The 23523-nt window shown below is 41.3% G+C and overlaps 2 protein-coding genes across 2 annotated transcripts; one reads left to right on the forward strand and one right to left on the reverse strand.

Annotated features, from left to right (window-relative positions):
- Positions 1 to 1437: 1437 nt before the first annotated feature.
- LOC119737704 (dol-P-Man:Man(7)GlcNAc(2)-PP-Dol alpha-1,6-mannosyltransferase-like) lies at positions 1438 to 17833 on the reverse strand. Its single transcript, XM_038212250.1, is given in 12 exon segments — positions 1438 to 2471; positions 2474 to 2526; positions 3014 to 3092; positions 4784 to 4953; positions 5786 to 6012; positions 6896 to 6999; positions 8423 to 8617; positions 10378 to 10551; positions 12166 to 12298; positions 13620 to 13766; positions 15821 to 15985; positions 17625 to 17833. Coding segments are annotated over 11 exon segments (1608 nt in total). The 5' UTR covers positions 15983 to 15985; positions 17625 to 17833; the 3' UTR covers positions 1438 to 2307.
- Positions 17834 to 17945: 112 nt separating this feature from the next.
- LOC119737703 (mitochondrial potassium channel-like) lies at positions 17946 to 20226 on the forward strand. Its single transcript, XM_038212249.1, has 2 exons — positions 17946 to 18330; positions 18887 to 20226. Exons 1-2 carry the CDS (start codon positions 18064 to 18066, stop codon positions 19682 to 19684), a joined length of 1065 nt encoding a protein of 354 aa, XP_038068177.1. The 5' UTR covers positions 17946 to 18063; the 3' UTR covers positions 19685 to 20226.
- The last annotated feature ends 3297 nt before the right edge of the window (positions 20227 to 23523 follow it).

A 23523-nucleotide genomic window follows, 5' to 3' on the forward strand; every position in this document is an offset into this window, starting at 1 on the left:
ATACACACATACCTAAGGATACACACACAGCATCAAGCACAGTTAGATCGACATTAAACTTACTCTTCAAACAACCATCAGGCAGCCAGAAATAACAACCAGATGCTCAAAGCCCAACTACCTGCAGATCCCCTTCACCAATATCAAAGGACTCCAACGCTTATTCTTCTATCAGACCAGCAATGATTTATCAAGATCAAGATGAATTAACAGACATGACACTTGACAGACAGAAAGTTGGTCTGCCATGAGTAGCGCCACCAAGTGTCCATTTAGTGCTCAACCCCATTCCTATCGTCAATACCACTCATAATCTAAAAAGAAAAAATGGGCACAAGTTTGAAGGAAAAAGACACAAACAAACACAAACTAATTAAACGTTGTCCAATCCAACTTGTGAAAAAGCTTTTTGAAGAAAATAATGTGTCGGACTTGTAGACAATACAAAGGGAAGGTATGAAACAGTCTATAGCTAATTGATTTTAATTTGGATGGTAAAAAAAAATTCTCTTTTTGAAGTAGTGACTTTAATTAGCGCATAGTTATTTCCTTACAGAGCTTTTGTTAGAATACGCATGGAATATATTCCTATATCTGAAAGTTAGCAAAAATATAACTTAGTAATATTCGCAAGAAAGTCAAACCATCTTAGGAAACTTGAGCTGGAAATTGAAAAATACAATCATGTTATTAGAAGCACCATAGAAGAATTATTAAAAGTAGCAAAGCCTTTCAACTAATGCAGAACTTTTCAAATATAGAAGAAGAAAAAATGAATAATTAAAAACATTGACATTTGAACCAGTAATGTAGTCTTGTCTGTTACCGAGTCCCAACTAAATGACGAGTTTGTACAGTAATGAATCAAGCGCGAGAAGCTAGACAGTATGGTTTACATAATATTTAGGCTTTAACTTGAGTCTAAGTCCAAAACCAAAAGTCTGTCTTGAGCCAGTATGTTTGGTAGACTGAGTAGCACCCGTTATCCACAGAGCCAAATCCTGGAGAACGTCTGACATCTCCTGACATGCACATTTATGCAAGCTGCGCGCCAGCCAACCGGAGTCGATTTGACTAAAATCGTGACGTCATTTCATTCCTGATGAATCGGGACTAAATGGTTTGATAGGTCAACTCGAATGCAGTGTTTTGTAATACAACAGCCAAGCGCGATATCGCGTAACATGATATAGAGCGCGAGACACTTTTTTATTTTATCCACTGTCTATGACGCGCAACGGGTGAATGACCGAAGACCCGATATAAAAAGGGCTCACTGATTGGGCACTTGACCGCGAAGTGGCAGTGGACCATGAAGCAGGTGCTCGATGTATAATACCAACCATTATGCCAATTCAGCTTCTGTTGTTTCTGATGAGAGTAAGGATGATTAACCACCTCCCCCCCCCGAAAAAAAACAGTAAATAAATAAATAAATAATAATAAAATGTATTTATTTACTTGCCATCTTTGTCCAAATGAGATTTGTTACTGTACAAAAAACTACATGTATGTGTATTCTAAGTGTTTTTTGCAGCTCAAAAGGTCCTAGCAGTGTTTGTGACAAATTTCACCCCTGTTACATGGTGTCAATGCATAACAACTATAGTGATGTGCATCGGGTCGGGTTGAGGAGGCCAAACCGACCCAAGACATTTATTTTATAAACCAAATCTGAACCGAAACCGAACCAGCTAGACTACCTAAAACCGACCCGACCCGACAACAATTAAAAGAAAACCGACCCGAAAAAAAAAACGACTATGTGGCTTCGGCAAATGTGTCCGTTTTTTGCACCAGAACTGACCCGCTTAAAAAAACAAATGTCGGTTTTCAGATACTGAATCATGTTGTGCGGCACTCACAACGTGACCTACTGATGGGCCTAGACCAATCGAGACTGCACACAGAGACTCTGCCCTAAATAGTGCACCATGTGAATTTCCATTCTGTTTCGGTTTATTTCGGTATTTTTTTCAGGTTTTTTTCAAAATGGCTTAACCGACCCAACCGACCCGAAAATCACAAACGCAAAACCGAAACCGACCCGACCCGACTGCAACGAGGGACAAACCGATCCGACCCGACCCGACCCAAAGTCGGTTGCGGTTCGGGTCAGTTTCGGTTTCAGGACAGTAGTAACCCATTAGTCCCTGTGCTCGCCCAAAGCATTCGGTCCTCATACAGCCCAGAACAGCCTACGCAGTCTGTGGTGTTATGGACTCATCAGGGAATAAATACAGTTAAGTATGACGTAATACAAGTTTGTGCAAATTTTGTCACGCAAACCAAACAAAAGGAGGGATCTCATCTCTTCTTTCTCTTCTCCAAGATGTAGATTTTGGGGTCCATCTTGATGTAGGGGCTCTCCCGCAGGCTGATCCCGGAGAAGCCCTGGACGACCGCCAAGACCTTGTGGGTTGATCGGTAAGGCTTGAGGGGGCTGCTGTCTGGTGCGGACGAGGCGCCGAGGTGAAGGCCATCATGTCCGGCCCGCCGGGTGCTAGGTCTTCCGTTTTGTTGTAACTGGAGGGTGAAAATATAAATTCACAAAATGAAAAGGGTGGATGCATATAATCACAGCAATTAACAGTACAGTTCACTGCAAAGCATTTAGCTCAAAGAGGCCAATTTGTAACTTTCCAGTCAAGTTCTTGCGTGTAGTGGCCTGCGAGTTGATCTTGAATTGGCTGCTGTGCACTGCCTATTCTACAATTTGCGTTCTGTTGCACACCCTGGATTGTTGAAAAATATGAGGTGTTGGCAAGAATCATTGTACAAATACTGTTGAAATGACTCTTGCGAATCAGTATTTGTGGCGTTTGGCTGTATAGCAGAAGTTGGCTGCTATATTTTGCCTTTTTCGAAAATCGAAATTTTGACAAAAATAGTCCCAGTGCGAACTGGTTAATAGCTCCTATTTCAGACAGAAACGGCCTTTAAAAAGAAAACACAAAAGAAAGTAGAATACAGATTTAGACAGAAACATTGGGAAGACAGAGAACCAACTTACATCCAATGCCTGTTGACTTGAGTGAATCTCGAGACACCGGTCTGTGCTGTCGCTACATCAATGTGAACTTGGACATTAGCTTTAAGAAAATAATACAGAAAACAAATTTCTCAAAGACAAACTAGATGTTTGAATATTGGTTTGTAAGAGGATATTTTTACAGGTGGAAATTACATTTAATTTAAGGGTAAAAATTAACGTTAGATTTGAATGATGTTTAATATCCTGAGATTTTTGCAAAACTCAATTTCAATTCTCAAACGAAATTCACTGCTACAGTTAATACCACAACGTGAACGGCAATGTTTGTGCCATCATCTTACTCCTTCAGAAGATTTCTAGCATTGATTTTAGACATATGTGCACAAGGGCGGATTCAGGGGGGGGGGGCCAAAGGGGGCAATGGCCCCCCCCCCAAAAACGAGACAATTTTTTTTTTTTTTTTATGTTACATCGCAATAAAGGCTGGCAATGAGTACACCACCATCTTTTCCTCAAAAAAACATTGGTTAAAGTGGTCAGAAATTGCCTCAGATCGCACCACAGAGCATCTAGAATCCAAAAATTTTTCGGGGCCCTTAAGCGGGCCCTTTTTTTGGACCCCCCAAAAAGTGGGTCAAAAAAATTACGGCGTGGGGTTCGGGGCCCTTAAGCGGGCCCCGAACCCCACGCCGTAATTTTTTTGACCCACTTTTTGGGGGGTCCAAAAAAAATGTTGGCCCCCCAAAAAATTGTGTTCTGGATCCGCCCTTGTATGTGCATAGACTGATTCTACGACAGCCATTTCCTGTGGTGACACCTTGCTAGCGCAAGTCGTGCTCAAGTAGTATATACACGCATTCTGGGCTCCTTCAACAAATACAGTTATCATAGATGCACGCACTCCCCGTCTTTAAAGGGAAAATACAACATTTGCAAACATCAAAAAATAAAACTACCAAATCATTTTGAAATACCTTGCTGGACTGTTAGTGAATGACAGTGTAAAGCATCCTGTAAAATCATGGCACCTGGTATACTGTCATTTTCAAGAAAAGTGGTATTTTTGTATCAATTTCCAACGCTGATCGGCCGATCAGCGTTGGAAAAAACTGGCTTTTTTCAAATACTGGCTCCAGTTGACCATCGCACTTGTTTGCAATAGATTACACACCTATATGAACGGGTACAAGCCAGCTAGACTGGTTCCCTGACCTTACAATTCCCCAATATATGTAAACTGCTCTGTTTCTTCTTAAATGGAGTCAGGGAACCAGACTACAGGAAAATGATTGTTTTTCTTGGTTTTTATAGCATTTTCGAACCCAAAACCTCAAAAAAGTCAGTGTAACTATATTTGCTATATATTTCCAACCCCCCAATTCCATCCATTTCTGAAAATGACAGCAAAAGCAAATGATGTATATTCCCTTTAAGAACACGTGCGGCATGTGCGTGAGCATGGTACTGCAAAAATGGCTTCTAATTTTGTTTAAATTTTCAATTTCAGTTCTGGCAAATTTCAATATAGGTAAACTCCGAGTGGCACTAATCACAAAACAGCCGAGTACCAGTCCAAGGTAATACACTTTGCACAACATTTTGGCTGGTACCCAATATTTTGGTTAGGAGCAATTTTCCCATGTATACCATAATTCTGTGCTAAGCACCACTATGAGATTGACCCAAGAGACAAAGTTTGAAATACTTTTCCGACCACCGGTTTATTGTTTATCAAGGAATTATTAATATGATCATTGATATTATTATCATTATCAAAACTTGTTATACCTGTTTGTTGAGGCACTGCTTCGTGAAGTTTACTGAGCGCGACGCCGCCGGGGTAGTTGTGATGGGATACCACCAGAAAGGCAAGGGTGGCGGCCATGTTGACTAGAAAATGACCTATGACCCCTAGGGCTAGCAGCTTCATCAAGGCCGACTTGTGAAAGTGCCTAAATCTGTCAGAAAACAAATCATCCTTTACGGTGAGAAATGTGCATGTTAACTTCTGAAAATGGACTGTTCAGTGTTAAGTACTGGGCTCCAATTTGCAGGGGACACTCTGAAGGGCCTCCTTTTCTGGAATTAGGGAACTCAATGGGTTTTTACAAATTCCAGTAGGGGGGCACATGGGGGGCACACGGGGGGGGGGGGGGGGGGGGGGAGGTCACAGGCCTGCAGTGGGATCTCAACCCCACCCACCCCCATATGCCACTTTGACCAATATATTGAGTGTGGCCTAGTGGTTAGGGTTCGTGACTCATGATCAGAAGGTCTGGGGTTTGAATCCAGCTGCTGGTCAAATGTTGTGTCCTTGGGCAAGCCACTTCACCCCAACTTAATCCTCTCTCCACCCAGGAGTAAAAATGAGTACCGGCATTAGCTGGGAGTAACCTACAATGGACTAGCATCCCATCCAGGGGGAGTAGAAATATTCTCAGTCGTTTCATGCTACTGAAACCAGAGATAAACGATGGCCTGATGGGCCACATTGGCTTGTGACGGACTTTACTTACTTTTAATGCTTTTTATGCCTCAAAGTATTATGGTTTTTACAGCAAGCAATGCAATTTAATGCATTTTTTTAAATTAAAATTTCTCATTCACCTGTATTGAATCTAGCAAAAATATTCGAATGTATTCATATCTGAAGACCTGATTTTCAAAACGTTTTGAGAGTTTATGGACACACAGGGGAAATGTTTATCTTTTAAGAAACATTTGTTAAAGAACTCAGAAACTCAGGACTCAGAATTTTTTCAACTATTAAATAACTTGCCATTCACTTACATATAAGCTATTGCAACTGCAGCAGCAGTGTTCAGCAAAGGGAACACGTAGATAATGAATCGCAACTCTTTGTGCGGTAGAAACGAGTACAGGAAAACAAAACCGATCGGTGGGAGTAGAAAGCGCCACACCCGGCGGTCCAGAAAGCAGCCAATGGGAACCAACATGAGGCTGGCAGCCATTGCCCTGGGTATTGCTGAGTAGAAGTACCACATGAAAGGAGACGTCTGATTGGTTGAATCAAGGATAAGAGACAATCGATTGATAAAGGCCATTTTTTTTTTCAAAGGATAGTAAGAATACTGTCCACTGTTACTTTATATCAAAAAACAAAAGGAAAAACCAGAGAAAACATCATAGGGAAGAAAATAGAACAAAAAATGAAAAACCAACCAAAATTTGATTCATCATGATTCAGAATTTTAAAGTGAAAATTTCAATCCATTTTAGGTTGGGCAAAGTTTTTTTGATATTTGTTTTTCAATGTGGTAGGTCTTAATTATTGCCAGAACATCCTTTTAGCCTATTCCGGACTTCAAATTCAATTTTTTTTGAAATTCACTACACCCTACTGTATAGCTCAGTTGGTAGAGTATCGAAGTGGTGTACTTCTGGACGTCGTGAGTTCAAATCGTGCTCTAGTGAATTAGTTTGTGGCACAGTAGAGAATCAACAAACAATTTGTTTTATAGTAATGTCTAAAAAAGAGGCAGCCAATGCATACACCACCCACAAAACTCAACAAAAGAAATACATTTGCTGCCCTTCCCCTTGCTTTTCATATTAAATTTCGGGCGGAAAAATGTTTGGACCCACTTTTTCGGGAACTAAAGAAATGTTGGCCTCCCCACAATTTGTGTTCTGGATCCGGCCTTGGCTCACATACGACCCAAACTGGGAATCGAACCTGGGCCTGGTGAAAGGGGAGTGCTTTACAAACTGCTACACCCATGCCATCCATAAGCAGCTGTGTTAAAAATGACCACTTTATTTCTACACAATCTTCAGTGAACCCCATTGTTTTCATCACGGTTCACTGAGTTCATTAAATTCTACTGTACTGAAAATAAGAAAGATGTCGTGATTTTTAGCTCTTAGTTCAAAGGATACTCCCCAATTGCTGCTTTTATTGAGTACAGTGTTGTACCACAACACACTGCCTTCAGGCCATAGCCAATACTGCCAGAAGTATGAATCCATCACTACAGTCGTGCCTGCAAAGAAAAGAAGAAAAATTCAAGTTAGCATTTTTCAGTCGTGAAAGTTTTCTTTCTTATTTCCCATGTTACTCTTTAACTGTGTTGTTAGCCGTTTCAACCCATGGTGCTCACACGGGGTAAAAAATACCATCACTTGGTTTTGTTGCCCACTGCAACACCTACCATGGGCCTTGTTCACGAGTCGGCCACATTGGATTGAGAGTGAGGTACAATCTTGATTTTTGGAACTTGTGTAGGGAAAAGAAAGCAAGTTAAATTGTAATCTGCTCCAATGAATAATGAAAAAAATTGTAATTGAACATTCCCTAATGTTTAAAGCCAGATTAAAAAAAAAATGACAGTAAAATATAAAAGGCTGCATTGTGCCTGCATAAATAGTCTGGCGCCATCCCATTCAACAGTTAACAATTAATGAAATACATTCAGGGAACTTGACAAAAATGGCCAACTCTCACGAGTTGGCCATTTTTGTCAAGACCTTGACATAGTGCATCCTCCAAAATCAGCAACGCACTTTTGCCATGTAACCTCAATCCTGCAAATTCCTCCAATTTGCAAAAAGGATTGTGGAGGATTTGGGATAATTAGGGTTCATAGACACAATCGGACAATAGGTGCTGCTATTCGTCACAGCTTATTTGCCAATATACACACAAGTTTGCTTTCAGCTACTGACAAATCAACTGATTCCGACACTTTCCTGTCCAAGCCGCATCGCAGTTTCCCGCTTAAGTTCCAATCCGCTGGAGCGTGGGGTCACCTAAAATTGGCATGCAAAGATGTATCAGCCTTTTTTTGCAATGTTTGTAGGCTCTGTTGCAAGGGCAGATCCAGAATACAAAATTTGGTACCCAAAAAAAGTTGGTTCAAAAAATTACTGTGTGGGATTCGGGGCCCGCTTAAGGGCGCCGAAAAATTGTTGGATTCTAGATGCTCTGTGGTGCGATTTGAGGCAATTTCTGACCGCTTTAAACATTTTTTTCAGGAAAAGGTGGTGGTGTGCACAGTTCCTGCCTTTATTGCAACGTCACTTAAAAAAAAATTTCCTTCGTTTTTTTTTGGGATGGGGGGCCCCCGTGATTGATCCGCTCTTGCTCTGGGCCCAATTTCACGGCGCTGCTAAGCACAAAAATTTGCTTAGCACAAAAAAAGTCTGGCTTATAAAAGCAGGTTACCTGCCAAAACTCCACGTGATGTATATTGCTCGTGATTAATATTCAGCTGTTGTTTGCTTAGCATGAAAATCACATGGAGTTTTGGCTGGTAACCTGCTTTTATAAGCCAGACTTTTTTTGTGCTAAGCAAATTTTTGTGCATAGCAGCGCGGTGAAATTGGCCCCTGTTGCATGGATGATACTAGGGCTAGAGTAAAGGGGATACACATGTCATCATAGGCACAAAGCATGCAAAGACTCACCCAGACTTAAAATAGCACCGACAGTCCCCCATCCTATAAGAGACACAAAGCCTAATCTTCTAGACAGTAGCTCCTGTAGTAGCATCAGACCTAGGAGTAGACACAGCTCAAAGCGGTAGGTGATGATGGCAAATGCTGAGAGGAGGATGAAGTCTCTGTGGTCCCGTTGCATCCAAGAACTGATGGCTTTCAGTGCTGAGGACAGAAAGAACAATATATTGTGACGGTTTGGCCACTGAGGGCGCTGTCCAGCACGTGCGTTGATCAAACAGCATCGCGTAGTGCGCGATGCGCTGTGCTAGCCCGGCCCTGGATCCCTAGGGACCTTGTGCCCACATTCTGCAAATTGGCCAAATACTCGGCTCCCGCCTAAAATTTGGCAGATTGAGTTTGGCCCTCAAGGAAGCAACATCAAAATTATACATCGCCGTTATTCATTCTCTGTGTAAGTTTAATAACCTAGCTTAAAACAGTTTAGTTGTGAACGGATTTATTTGTTGAGGAAGGAACATGACCAGAACCTTTTGATAAGTGAATCATCAGCCCGTCTCCTTGTTTATTTCTTTCCTTGAGTTCAATTCCCCGGCTTTACTTTAGTTCTGTAATCCTCCCGAGATTGTTCAGCCAAGCTAGCCCACTCGTGTAAGTAAGTTAAGTCCTTGACCGCAACGGTTTGTTACAATATCTAAACACTCTCTGTATAGATCATATCACCTGTGACTTCATGCCTGTCAATACGCTGTAATTCTGAGCGAATTTTCTACATAACATTTAGTTAACATAACACTGTAGTGCTCAATATTAAGCCTTTAGTCCAGTTAGTTGTGCAAACCGGACCCGAAACTGAAACCGAAACCTAGTTCGGGTCGTTCGGGTCCGATACTTTTTTCATCATTTCGGTCCAGCTGGGTCAGTTTCGGTTTTGCGTTTGCGGTTTTCATGTTGGGTCGGGTTGGTTAAGCCATCTTGTGAAAAACCCGAAATAAACCAAAATAAACCCACAAAAAACAAAAAACAGAACAGTGGGGAAATTTACGTGGTACAATATTATTGCAGAGTTTTTGTGCCCGGTATAACAACGTCATTCCAAGGCGCAAACGCATTGTGCATGTGGTTTGCCATCACGCACAGTTGAGTCCTCACCTTTTCTGAACGGTATGTTTCTTTACTGAGAGACGACAATTTTCAGCAACTCAGAGTCACACGGATAAGTTCAGGCACAAAAAGTGGACACAGTTGCCCAAGCCTGATATTCAGATTTTTTTCGGGCCGGTTTTTGCTTGACTTTTTGTCTGGTCGGGTCGATCGGATTTGTAGAGTTGAGATTCAGATTCGGTTCATATCATTAATGTTTCAGGTCGGTTTGGCATGCCCAACCTGACCCGATGCACAATATTAGTGCTATGCACGCCGAGCGGGTTAAAAATGCCATATCCCACCTGTGGGCAATGCAGAGGTATTATGATATATGCAAGGCAGTGTATTAATTAGGACGTAATTTACGTATATATATGCAACACAGTGTATAAGGTAATTCACATGCAACCCAGCAAACATTAAGTTAACAGTCATTTCTACAGACTATCAAGTAGTTGTTTTAGACCAATGAAATAACGGTATCAAAGACACGATATAACGAAGCACAGTCTCAAAGCACTTCACAATTATTCCCCTTGCTCATCAGGCCATGAGACCATTTCCTGCAACAGCTCGATCGGATCAGTGCAAACTGATCGGGTACCCATCTATACTCCAGGGTAGCGTGAGGAAAAATATAGTAAGGTGTCTTGCCCAAGAACACAAGCACCATGAATCCCCCTGGCAGAATTCTAACCCATGTACCATTGCAAATGAGTCGGACCCCGTAAACACTGGACAACAGTCCTAGTGCTCTACATGGTTATATATAAGTATGCATCGAACGCAACACTGAAACGGCATCTTAAGTTTCTTACCGATGGCCAGTGCAAAGACATTGGGTAGTGGCCTCGTCAGGTAGAACATGAAGTGGAACTGGGACAGCGTAATGAGGACAAGGTACTTGGCCGTGTCGGGGCCAAACTTCCACGACACCTGCTCACAGTAGTCACGGAACGAGTGGATCACCAGCAGACCAAGACAAGCTCGGACTGAAATGAAAATAAAAAGTGCAAGAAGGAAATCGGGGTTAAGAGTAAAAGTTACTGATTGCTGTAACTGATTTCAATCAGCCAGCCGACCCTGGCAGATTCTGCAGGCATCAACACTAGTAAGCACACAGGAGGTTTAGGGTTCAAGTTCCTCCTCAGTGAATTGGAAATTTGGCTGGTTTCAGAGGGCCAGCCTAGTGTGCTCCCACTCTTAACGATTCCCCATCCAGTCAAACTCCAACACCAGGTTTGTTGGAACTCTTAGATAGGCTTTACATAGGGTAAGACATACCACCAATAAGCAGAGTCCAACTGTTTTGTGTACAATTTACCATATGTGATGTGATCAAGCTACATGAGTCGTTTGTCGACCCCGGTCAAAAATTTTCTTATTACAGATTTGAACAGAGCACAATCTCAGCATTACTGCTGTGAAAACCACATGCTGATAACATCTTTAGTTTAATAATTATGGAAGTCGGAACACCAAGAGATGTGATGAAGTGATGTGATGAAGTGGTCCTATTTGGCCTGTTTCTCCAAATGAAAATTCCTGACAAACGACTCATTTAGCTTGATCGCATCACATATGGTGTTGGAATTTGCAAGAATGAGGAATGTTTCTAGTAAATCAGGTGGTTGACCCAAGGACTGACTGACTGACAGACTGAATGACTCATTGACTGGCAACATTAGCCGGGCAGTGCCTTCTTATAGCATTACCCCGTAACCAGGGATGATATTAAGGGAATAAATGTGTGCTTGGAAGGTGCTTAGTTTAAGACTGGTTGATCTGATACACCGTGCCCTCTGGAGACATGCACACAAAAGGGAACAAAAGATTGTATACGTCTCCAAAATGCAATTTCTATAGATGAATACGTCTCCACAAGGTTTTCATGAAATAGAAATATGGATTTTACTCAAAAACTAGGAATTTCCAAGGTGTGTTGATCGGTGGGTCGCAAATGGAAGAGTTTTAAAAAAGGGATATCAAGTCCGAATTTCAGCCAAGGAAATTAATTCTGGTTAAAATAAGAGCATTTTGAAACTGTACTTTCAAACTCAAAAACTTTAGTACACAAGAACAAATAAATGTCTCCACAAGGATACAAATTTCAGCATTTTAGTGCTGATAATTTATTTATTTTATTTATTTATTTATTATTTTAACTGGGAAGCCCATTCAGCGGAATCCACTGACTTCCCATGGGTCCCAGTAAAGAGAAGATAATGTGAAGAAATTACAGTTTTTAGAGGTGACAGGAACAGCCCAGAAGAATATTCTGAGGAAAACCCACGGAATCAGGTAGGGACTGAAAACCCAATCCACATATTGGCCCAGGCGGGGTTCGAGCCCAGGTCACAGCGGTGGAAGGCGTGGAAAGCACCGCTACACCAACCTAACTCCCAAAGCAGTCTGATTTTACACAAAATGCTGAAAAATCTCATGCATACATAACGCCAATGGATGGCTAAATCTGAATACCTGATCTGTGAAAGACGCCCAGTGAAAAGTGAAGCAGAAGTGCTCAGACAGTGAACTCAGGCTTAAGACTTGCTGTCATCCAAAAGATTAATTAAGATATTTTTATACTGTTTTTATGAGCTCACCAATGTACTGTGAGGTAAACGAAGATGCGCCCAGCACTGAAGCTATGACCACAAATGGATAAGACAGCACAGACACTACGAGAGGCCCAATGAAGGTCCTTGGAACCACCCCTGGAAACTCAAGATGGTCGTACTGAAACAAAACAACCAAAAATAGCAAGTGTTAAATCAAAGTTTGCAGAAGCCAGTGCATTCAGGACATATTACTAACCCTAACTCCCTAGGCCTTTTTGCTAGGATGTAGCCTCAATCCTGCAAAATCCTCCTATAGGCCTCATTGAAATATAGCATTTAGCCTCAATCCTGCAAATTCCTCCATTATTTCTTGAATATGGTCCGTGGAGGGGTGACCACTGTTTGAATCCTGCAAAATCCTGCGGCAGTGACTGTCAATAATGTTGAGGCTTGGTCAGTGCCATGCTGGAGCAGTACGGAGGATTTCAAGCATAATCCAGGCCTATCTTTATGCATGGCTGAGCAAAAACAACACAAGGTCTGGCCCAAGACCTTGACAAAGTGCATCCTACGAAATCAGTAATGCACAAATATTCAAATACTCAATCATCGATTAAATATTCAAATATCTTTTTGCTGGTTTGAATATTCGAAGAAAAAATAGCCTATGCACGCACACATGACTGTTACTTTATTCATTTCAAACGTTGGGCGTTTTATTGTCAGACTCCACTTTTTGTCTGTGGTAACTTTTTTCAGTTCATTGTTTCTATCCTTTTAGCATGTTGAAACCCTTGACAGTTATAAAATACTGCCAACCAATCCAGCGGCCAATAATATCACTAGCCTCACACAATTTTTAACCGGTGAGCTTTAATTGCGTGCAACAATTGAACGGCACGTCACGCAGATGCGGCTGGTGCGCGTAAAACTTGATCAGAGAGACCGGAATTTTAAATATTCGGTCAATCGCAGAACTTTTCAAATAATTGAATTCTAAATTAAATCGAAAATGGACTGCCCTATAACACTGTGTAACTTATATTGTCCTTAATGCAGTGTATTTTGGTGCAGTTGTGTTACAATGTAATTGTTTTGGTCTTGTATTAAAACCCTGCTAAATGCAATAGAAAGCAACAAAGGTAAAAAGTTGTTGCGTACTGTTGCATTTCGCAGCCAACGTAAGTCCCGTGCTTCGTTGCATTTTGTTGCTTTATAGCAGGGTAACTGCTCAGTGCCAAGGCGATACAGCAGAATCCACTGTTGCATTTGGTTGCATTTAGCAGGGTAACTGCTTGGTGCCAAGGCTGGATTCATTGCACAATGCAACAGAATCCACTGTTGCAATTTGTTGCAATCAGCATGGTTCTTATTTCAGCCAAGTTGCATTTTGTTGCATTCGGCAGGGTGCCTAGAGAAAACCTGTTGGGGTTAGGGTTAAAAGCTAATCTGTCAAGTTGCTGTTATTCCTGTGTTATTGTTTTGAAGACAATACTCACCGCACTGATGTTGGTGCGATGGTAGAGAATGTCATGTATGGCTTGCAGGTTGAAACTCTCCTCCACTTTGGTGAAAGGGCAGACGTACAGGTGTATCATGGGAACAACCAGCAGTAGAAGGGATAGAAGGGGTCCGATACTTGCTTGCTGAAATACAAATCATAACGAACGTGACTAAACTGTAAATCATCAATTAAAGGGAATGTACAACATCTGCTTTTGCTTCCATTTTCAGAAATAAATGGATTTGGAGGATTAGTATGTTATAGAAAATATTGTTGAACTGACTTATTTCACGTTTTGGGCTTGTAGATGCTGGAAAAACCAAGAAAACCTATCATGTTCTTGTAGTCTGGTTCCCTGACCCCAATAAGATGAAACGGAGCACTTAATACACTTTAGGGAATTGTAAGGTCAGAGAATCAGTCTAGCAGGCTTGTACCCCTGCAGAGGTGTGTAATCAATTGCAAAGAAAATTCAGAAAACTAAATATGAAAAATTAAGAACAGTTTTTGAAAAAAGCCAGTTTTTTCCAACGCTGGTCGGCCGACCAGCGTTGGAAAAATGCAGTTTTTCTTAAAAATGTCAGCACACCAGGAGCCACGATTTTAAAGGATGCTTTAGACTGTCATTCCTCTCAATCCAGTAAGGTATTTCGTGATAATTTGATCATTTCGTTTTTTGATGTTTGCAAATGTTGTATTTTCCCTTTAACATATTTACTTATTTGAGTAAAGGGAACTATTACAAGAGCTGAAAACCTGATTCGCAGGTTGGCCAGGGTGGGGTTTGAACCCACGGACTGAGTTCACGAAACTTGTCTTATCTTGCGACACATCTTAGGACTTCAGAAATGTAAGACTCACTATATTTCTCAAACTGTTTTTTTATTTATTTATTTATTATTTATTCTGCAAGTAATTGTGTGTATTTGTCGCTGTCTTCTCTGATTATACAAATCTAGATATGTGCTGATCTACGGAGTTAACAAACTTGGTTGCCATAAAAATAAGGAGATAATAAGGAGCCGGATGGGAATTTCCCCGTGTTTTCTCCCAAAAGGTTTTTTGGCGGGGTTTTTCGCCCTTCCCGTGATCAGCGAATATAATTATAGCAATATTTGTTTCTTGATGTTACAAGATAGATCCAAATTTTTCGTGTTCACTGAATCCACCTTATACATGTAGTACAGCCTTCACACTGTACATGTAGTTATAATGGTTTTAAAATATATTGTATACTATTTGCTTAACAACTATGCATTAATCAAATAATGTTTTATCCCATTGTATTGAATTGTATTGCATTTGTAATGTATTGTATATACATGTTTGTAGTCATTATTTATTGTTTGCAGGGCCCCAATGGAAACCAGTTTTAAACGGTTTGGGCATACCCTGGGTAAATAAATATAATAAATAAATATAAATAAATAAGACGAGTCCCCACTATCAGCTCGATCTTACATAAAGATGCGTCTTAAAACCGATTTCACTAAACCCATCCTATAAAGCAAGACGCATCAAAACTACCAATGTGATGGCTGTTTCATGTTTGTTGTTACCACTTGACGAAGCAGTCATCGAAAAGATACATTTAAAACCAACTTCCCGCGAGCGTGCATAGGACACAAAATTTTGTCAGACAAATTACTCTACTCGATAAGTTTCACACCCTGAGTTCTACACATAACACAAGATACGATAGAGTCATTCTTGTTCCCCTTGTCATCACTCTATTTTAAAAAGTGGACTAGGTGTTGGCGGATAATTCAATGATGTAAATAAGCTATCATTATTAAAACAACCCACATATCAAAAATCGTTTCAAATCTGTTTCTACAGTGGTTTTCGTCCTCGAAACTATAACTCTAGGCCGACACTTGTCTTTAATGGCAATGATTTCAAGACGATGTATACAAATAAACACACGCATTAATGAGATAAGACGACCCTCAGACCGATCTTAAGTTAAGATGAGTTCAGCTATGTTGCTAAGAAGTTAGGATGTGTTGAACGCGTCTTAGCGTTTCTTAAAATCGGCTCCTGCTCATTAATTAGGAAGTGAGGAAAGTATTCCACTGTGTAATCTTGTCTTCTCCAACTTTATAATGTTACGCAGGTAATGAATATTATGAGACCATTTCTAAATTTTACTTTTTACTCTAGGCCCACTCAAGTGCCCAGTAGCGTACCACGTACCGCAAAGACGTCATCTTCATCCAAGCTGGAGCTGAGAAAGCCTCCACGATCATCGGACCAGGAGACACGTTTCTTCTTTTTCTTCCTCTCAGCTACAGCTGCCAACTTTGCAGCTTCAGCAGGACTGCTGGCCATCTCAGAGATGACGACCCTTTTCTTCATTGTCTTGAAAAGAAAATCAACAACTGCTAAGTAATCCCATGTAGTGGATTATTTAATGGAACTTTTTTAAGCTCCATTTTTGTTTAAGCTTAAAGTAAAAGTAACTTAAACACCGTATCTTATAGAAGACATCCTCAAACCAAACTTTTAAACAATAATGTACAATTGTGTCAAAACAAGTGATTCGGTTGAGTGTCAGCTCCAGCATGTTTATTAAGTTCAGTTCACAAATTGGAAATTTCAGTGATCGTGTAGTGTAGGGCCCCTCGTTACTTTTAATCAAATTAGTCAACCGTGGGTGTTTTTTATCATTAAAAAAATGACCTTTTCAACCTAAAAGCAGGCCCCAATGTTCATGACAACTTTTTTTGTAATTTTGAACAGTTTCTTGGGGTGTCAATGTTCATGACAACTTTTTTTGTAATTTTGAACAGTTTCTTGGGGTAGACATTGTGATTTTCATGCGAGGTACGCTTACGGTTGGTGCCGCATGCGATTCAGTGCAGTATTGAGCATTCACGGCACATCGCCGTGACCACCATCTTTAATTTCGTGTTGTGTTTTGTCATCGCCATCGTCATTTTACTCCCAAATTTGCCTCAAAATGTAAAACCCTGCCCTCTACTTCTTGAATCAGAAGGCTGCTGGTCAGCTGACGAGCAGCCTTCTGGTTCCAGAAGTACATGCCCTCTATCTATGACCATGGAGGAATCCTCCACCTATTTGCCCTGGTAGTGGTAGTGGTATACCGTTTGCCATATGTCGATTGTCGCCAACAGTTTAGGCCTAAAGTCAAATAAATTAAAAGTGGATTTTGTTCTCTAAAATTAGTAAAATAGGATTAGGAACGCATGCACTACACTACACGTTCGCCCTCCGGGTCCTACTAAAGTGCGTCAACAAGCGTCAACAAGCGTCAACAAGCGCCAACAAGCGTCAACGGTCGTCAACAAGCATAAACAAATTTTGTATATGCTTTTGAACATTGAAAGTAGCTAATATATGGTAGAAAAAGCAATAAAGAACATCTTCTGCATATCAATTAAAGTTGAAATTATTGAAAAACTTGTTTTTTTGAAGGCGAAATGTATGACGAATTTGTCGATTAGTGTTGGCCGCCATCTTGTTTGGATAGCGCTGTACACTTCGCGCATGCGTAGTATGGCTCTGTACACTTCACGCATGCGTATTACAGCTAGCTACACGTAAACAAGATGGCGGCCAACACTGATCGACAAATTCGTCGTACATTTCACCTTCAAAAAAACAAGTTTTAAAAAAAATTTACTTTAATTGATATGCAGAAGATGTTCTTTATTGCTTTTTCTACCATATAAAGCTACTTTTAATGTTCAAAAGCATACACAATTTGTTGACGACCGTTGACGCTTGTTGACACTTGTTGACGCTTGTTGAAGCAGTTTAGTAGGACCGCAATTTAATATCTTATAAGGTGTAGGCATGAGGGCGCTATACAATCTGTCGGCTTAAGAACGGAAACAAATGTGAGACCAGTTCATGGCAAAATAAACACTCAGCCATGTCAGTACAGTCATGACAGTGCGAGGCTAGGGGCTCAGTCACACCAACAATTTGTCATGTTCATTTTCCTTCCTCCAAATAACCTGAAAATCAGCCTTACTCTTTCCAGCTAGCTGCGGTCCATGTGCTGCTCAACACTTTCTCTCCTGTAGAGATTTACAGGCAAAACATTTGAAGAAAATGCGCCGCCAATTTCCCAGGACAAGCACTAGCAAGTAGCAGCCGGCTTTTCGCTTACCGAAAATGTCATGAATATTCGACGTCCCATGTGTACACTTTGTGCAATCTTAACGGTGACTCGATTGGTTATTCTTTCCAACCTGTGCAATATCAACCAATTAAATGCTTTGTTACGTAGAAATATATTTTGATTATGCACACTGGTTTTTAATGACCTCTGACCCCACGTATTGTTACACTGACTGCACAGTACACAACGGTTCAGAAAGGTGTGGTATTCCCAAAAACCTCGAAAATAAAATGTAAAATTTGTCATTTTTAAGCCTATCAGTCTCTAAGCATTCAGTGGTATCATTAGCATGGCGAGGCAGTTCGACTTTCAAAAGCTGACCGTGATTCGAGCACTGCGAACGGTGTCGACGAGTTCGTCGGGCGCAGCGGGGAACTCGGTCAGTGGGCCGGGGAGGCCGGCGGCCGGTGGCGGTGCAGCACCGCCTGGTGAGGCAGCACCGACCGGTCTGCTGAGTAGGCTACGGAGTGACGGAAGAGTGGTGTCTTTGCTGCAGTCTTACGAGGATGTGGTGGGCATCGGAGATGTCAAGCAGGCACAGAGAAGAGTGACACAGGTCACTGATTTTATTTGAATGTTTGTACTATCAATATCATCACATAATTTAATTATTATTAAATTACTTTTTTTAATTACCGTATACATAGTTTGAACAAAACTTAACACTTACAAATAGGGCTGAAATTTGAATCATGTATTGCACTTATTTAGCTTCACGTACAATAATTGTGCAATGTAACAATTTGGGTGAGTTTTTATTTATTTTTTTTTGGGGGGGGGTAAAGAAAGGTAAGAATGTGGCATCCAGCCACCACTTCAGCAGTTGTGAACAGTCAGTGGAGAGTTACGACAATTTTAAAGTATTTCCTAACAAAATTAGAAATATTTCTCAGTCCCAGATTCATGTGTTTTCAACATTTTTGCAATGACTGACCTTTATTGAGATGATTGGCATCAGGATGCGACATTCTTTCCTAACAAAACTTTTTTAAGTGGGGGGGGGGGGATGTTCGACAAAAGAGATAAAAGATGAACTTTTTTTCCTTTATCAATAAGAAGCCATGCCAAGTGATGTGAATAATTTGCAGTTTTCTTTCTACACATACCTTTAGATTGAACAGCAATTTATGGAAGTCCGTGAAACAGTCAAGAATTCCGCCCAAAAGTTACACCATCATAAAGCCGAGCTGAGAGCAATACGCGCCAAGCTGGACCGAACAGCCCGAGATGACACCAAATTCTTAGAATATGCGACAGAGGAGCACCTGGCCATCCAGAAGGAGAGAAAGATGGAGGAGGAACACGACTTGCTGGAGGACACGGAGAGAAACACGTTTGCGAACTTGTCGGCGGCTGTTAGAGAGAGCCACGAGAAGCAGCGATCACAAGAGGAGAGGACCAAATATTGGGGGGTCATTGGGTCCATCGTGGGGACGATCATCGGCCTGCTGGGGTCCACTGCCATCAACCAGAAGCGAATGCGGGAGCTCAGGACCATGGTCGGGGACCTTCAGAAGGACATCGGTCAGAATGGCCAGCTCAGGGACCTCCAGGGTCTCGTGACGGACATCCGGACCACCATCGACAGCAGCGGCGCAAAGTCGAGTCCAGAGGAGCTGACAGTTGCTCTGGAAAGACTCTCCAAGCAACAACAAGAGGGGTTGGACTCCCAGGAGAAGAGCTTAACCAGAATCCTGAAGCACCAGGAAGGGTTGCTTTTGAAGGAGATCGAAGGGGTGCGAAGGTTTGCAGCCGTCGGGGCCGGAGACATGACCACGTTAGAAGAGCTGGTGAACAATGCTGAGCAGAAACTGGAATGGGAGATGAAAATGAGCACACTGTCCACTGTGGTCTTCATCTATGGAGCCTTTGCCCTGACATTGCCTATACTCTACAGTATATTCAAATGATCAACTCAGTTTATACTGGACAAGTTTGACAGTGACTTGTAGGCTAGAGCAATGCAAAAATACCAAATATTTTGTGCATCCCAAGAAATTTGTTTACAGGGAATGTTCAACAATGTTGATTGATTCTATAATTATCTCTGTGTAAGATTGACTAACACTCCATATTTTTTAATTCCATAGTGTTTCCTATAGATACAATGTAATATTACAATAATGCGATATTTCTTTTAACATAAAGTTGGTTGTGTGGGAGGCATGGGTCTCTCTACTGCTTGCATGGCCCCCCCCCCCCCAATCCCTCGTGCCCCCACCTCTCTTCAAAATGTTTTATAAAGAAAGGAGCTTTCGTAATGTCTAAAACCTGCTGGAATCCTCTTCAGAAAACGAAGATCCAAAGTTTACCCTGATAATCAGACCAAATTCAAACCATTGATCTGAGTATGTTTCTATCAAGCTCAAGTCAAGACAGGTTTTAAAGCTACAGTCCATCATTTGCAGCTGTCCAAAAAGTAACCGACATAATTAGTGTTGAAAAACATACTTGGTTGAAAGATATAAAGGGAAATGAACTCCCTGTGAAATCATTCCTTCTGGCAAGCTGTCATGTTGAATTCAGGACACTGAATTCAGGCCCAATTCAAAACATGATTCAGCAACTTTTGATTTGAAATCGAGATCCTAGAATGCTGTTTTTCTCGAAATATACGGCTGAAGCCGAGCTGAAACTTCACCAGGTCAGTTGTTCAGCACCCTTCTTTAGACTTTGAGCACCTTTGTTGCTTCAAACAAACAAAATGCAACAAAATGCACAAATTACAAATGATGGTCTGTACCTTCAAGCCTGTTTTTTTTTCCACAGATTTATTTCAAGCCGTCTTTTTCCCCACTTTGGCTACATTGAAAGCATTCAGTATGTATTATGTGGTTTAAATTTAACTCTTGTAATGTTGTACCGAGCATGTATAATCATGTTCCAATTCGTCATGTTTTGGTTAATTTAAAATTTTCATTCATAAAATTCTTTTATTTTTATATTTTACTGATTCGCCGTCTAGTATGTTATATTGTATTGCATTTATTAAGTGTGGTGTAGTATTTTGCCATTGTCCTGTTTCTAGCAGGCATAATAAATGTGAATAATCATTTCTTTCATTAACTAGGCTGTGAAGAAAGAACTGCAATTATGGTGCAAGTAAGCTTTGACTACAAATTGAGTTTGTATTCTCTTAATACTCTGCCTATTGAGTTCAATAGGGTGCAGATTTTAAAGTTAGATGTAAAAATGATCAAAACAGCTTTGTTTCTGACTGTTAATGTTTTCAAAAGGTCATATATTAACCAAAGAAACATATTTTACAGTGTATTTGAATTCCAGAAAAACATGTAAGAAACACGTAATATCAATTGGACTGATTTTTTATTTTATCTCAAAGAGACATTTTATCCCAAGAGAAATTCTTGAGATCCATTACCGAACCGAGACCCACCTAATGCATTTTTGGGGTACTAAGCAGTGTGCCTCTGTGCTCTTGTCTGAGATAAAGTAGGCCGGGTATCCGTTACACTGGGTGGAGCCCAGGATTAAGGCCAAACAAAAAAATGGTGTGTTTACGGTAACGGCCTAAAAAAAAAATCCAGGTAGGTAGGTAGGGAAATAATTTAATTTTGTAATTTTTTCTTATTTCAGTTCTGCATGCTCATGCGTGTTCTTTCTCAAAATATTTGTACAAAAACATTAAGCATTCAAGATATTCAATCGGTGCATTTCATTCACTTTTTAAGGGCCCCGAACATTTATGTGAGAAGATCTGGTAGGCCCTTATTTTTGTAATTAAAGAAAAAATCAAAATTGTTAACTTAAAAAAAATCAACATTTCACAACCCGTGTTGAAGCTTCCTGAACTAGAAAAGTATGGTTTACATTTACAAGTAAGTTTCAAATAAAGAAATTATGGTGAGGAAAAAATCCTGTTGCTTCCGATTACATGCCTTTCAAAATAGCATCAGTAGGTCGGAAAAATTATTTCGCCAATGTTTTGGGGGTGCTGATTAATGGAGCATCGTAATAAATAATAATATTATTATCGAGCAAGGAATCATGTTTATTTTGTGCCTGGATTATCTTTATTTGCGCCACGAAAATTATCAAGACTGGCCATCAAAAGTGATTAAAACTTGCCTCACCTAATTAAAAATATTTTTGAGGTGGGTGATTCCACTAATATGCTTAATCACGGCCGCTGGCGCCGCCGACATTCAGTCTGGCCAGCCGTACATCGCGCCGCATTAGAGACACACTCTTGGAAAAAATGGTCCGGTTTAACATTGTTAACTTCTTTCTTATGATGGGACTGCGGTTTGGCCGAAGTCAATTGAGCGTAGCGCCTTCTATTGATCACAATAATTACTTCATGCTTATTCACTGTTTAAACCGCCCTCTATTTGTTTATACGTCTACGTTCATACCGTACCCGCGTACGCATATAGGGGCATTAGGGGGGTCAGACAAGTCGACCGTTGAGACAACTCGACTCGGTCGACCGTTGAGACAACTCGACTCGGGACAAGTCGACCGCTGAGACAACTCGACCGTTGAGACAACTCGACCGTATGTGCGATAAATGGAAAGACAAGTCGACCGTTGAGACAAGTCGCCTCGCATGTTTTTGGGCCTAGTTTTGGGGATAGTACCAGTGGCGTCGCCAAGGGGGGGGGGGGGTGCCAGGGGGCACGTGCCCCCCCCCCTGGAAAACCTAGCGCCCCCCGAGTGCCCCCCCCCCCCCCATCAAATGCTGGTGCCCCCCTATCCTCTGCAAAATTCTGCGCGTTGTTAAAATCATTACCTCAAAAATAGCCATTTCTTGAGATATCTTCAGATCGAATTTAGCATCAAATGTGGCACCATTTTGCATCTAGCCCATCCTCCGTATGCGAAAATTTTCCAAAGCACCCCCTCCCCTTAGACCCCTCCCCCAGGACGGCGATCCGTATCCACCTAAGTGCCCCCCCCCTCCCCCATCAAATGCTGGTGCCCCCCTGTGCGCCCCCCCCCAAAACGAAATCAATTTTTTTTTTTATGTGACATCGCAATAACGGCAGGCAATGAGTACACCACCATCTTTTCCTCAAAAAAAAACATTGGTTAAAGTGGTCAGAAATTGCCTCAGATCGCACCACAGAGCATCAAGAATCCAAAAAAATTTCGGGGCCCTTACGCGGGCCCCGAACCCCACGCCGTAATTTGTTTGACCCACTTTTTGACATCGCAATAAAGGCAGGCATTAAACCAACCCAAGAGAAATAGAGAGTACACTGAGTACACCACCATCTATTCCTCAAAAAAAAACATTGGTTAAAGTGGTCAGAAATTGCCTCAGATCGCACCACAGAGCATCAAGAATCCAAAAAAATTTCGGGGCCCTTACGCGGGCCCCGAACCCCACGCCGTAATTTTTTTGACCCACTTTTTGACATCGCAATAAAGGCAGGCATTAAACCAACCCAAGAGAAATAGAGAGTACACTGAGTACACCACCATCTATTCCTCAAAAAAAAACATTGGTTAAAGTGGTCAGAAATTGCCTCAGATCGCACCACAGAGCATCTAGAATCCAAAAAAATTTCGGGGCCCTTAAGCGGGCCCCGAACCCCACGCCGTAATTTTTTTGAACCACTTTTTGGGGGGACCAAAAATTTTGTTGGCCCCCCCCAAAATTGTGTTCTGGATCCGCCCTTGGACGCCACTGGATAGTACCGGGGATTTTTGACGGCGGCTGATCGCCGCTTGGGAGTGATGACACATGAGGTTTTTTTGTTGCATATCAGGCGAAGTAAAAAAA

This window comes from Patiria miniata, unplaced genomic scaffold, assembly GCF_015706575.1.
Source record: "Patiria miniata isolate m_02_andy unplaced genomic scaffold, ASM1570657v1 HiC_scaffold_3, whole genome shotgun sequence".
NCBI classification, from domain to species: domain Eukaryota; kingdom Metazoa; phylum Echinodermata; class Asteroidea; order Valvatida; family Asterinidae; genus Patiria; species Patiria miniata.

Excerpts from the sequence above, each read along its gene's own strand:
- LOC119737703 (XM_038212249.1), top strand. The coding sequence starts at position 18,064 with ATGGCGAGGCAGTTCGACTTTCAAAAGCTGACCGTGATTCGAGCACTG. Across the intron at positions 18,331-18,886 it reads CACAGAGAAGAGTGACACAG|ATTGAACAGCAATTTATGGA; the intron begins GTCACTGATTTT and ends ACATACCTTTAG.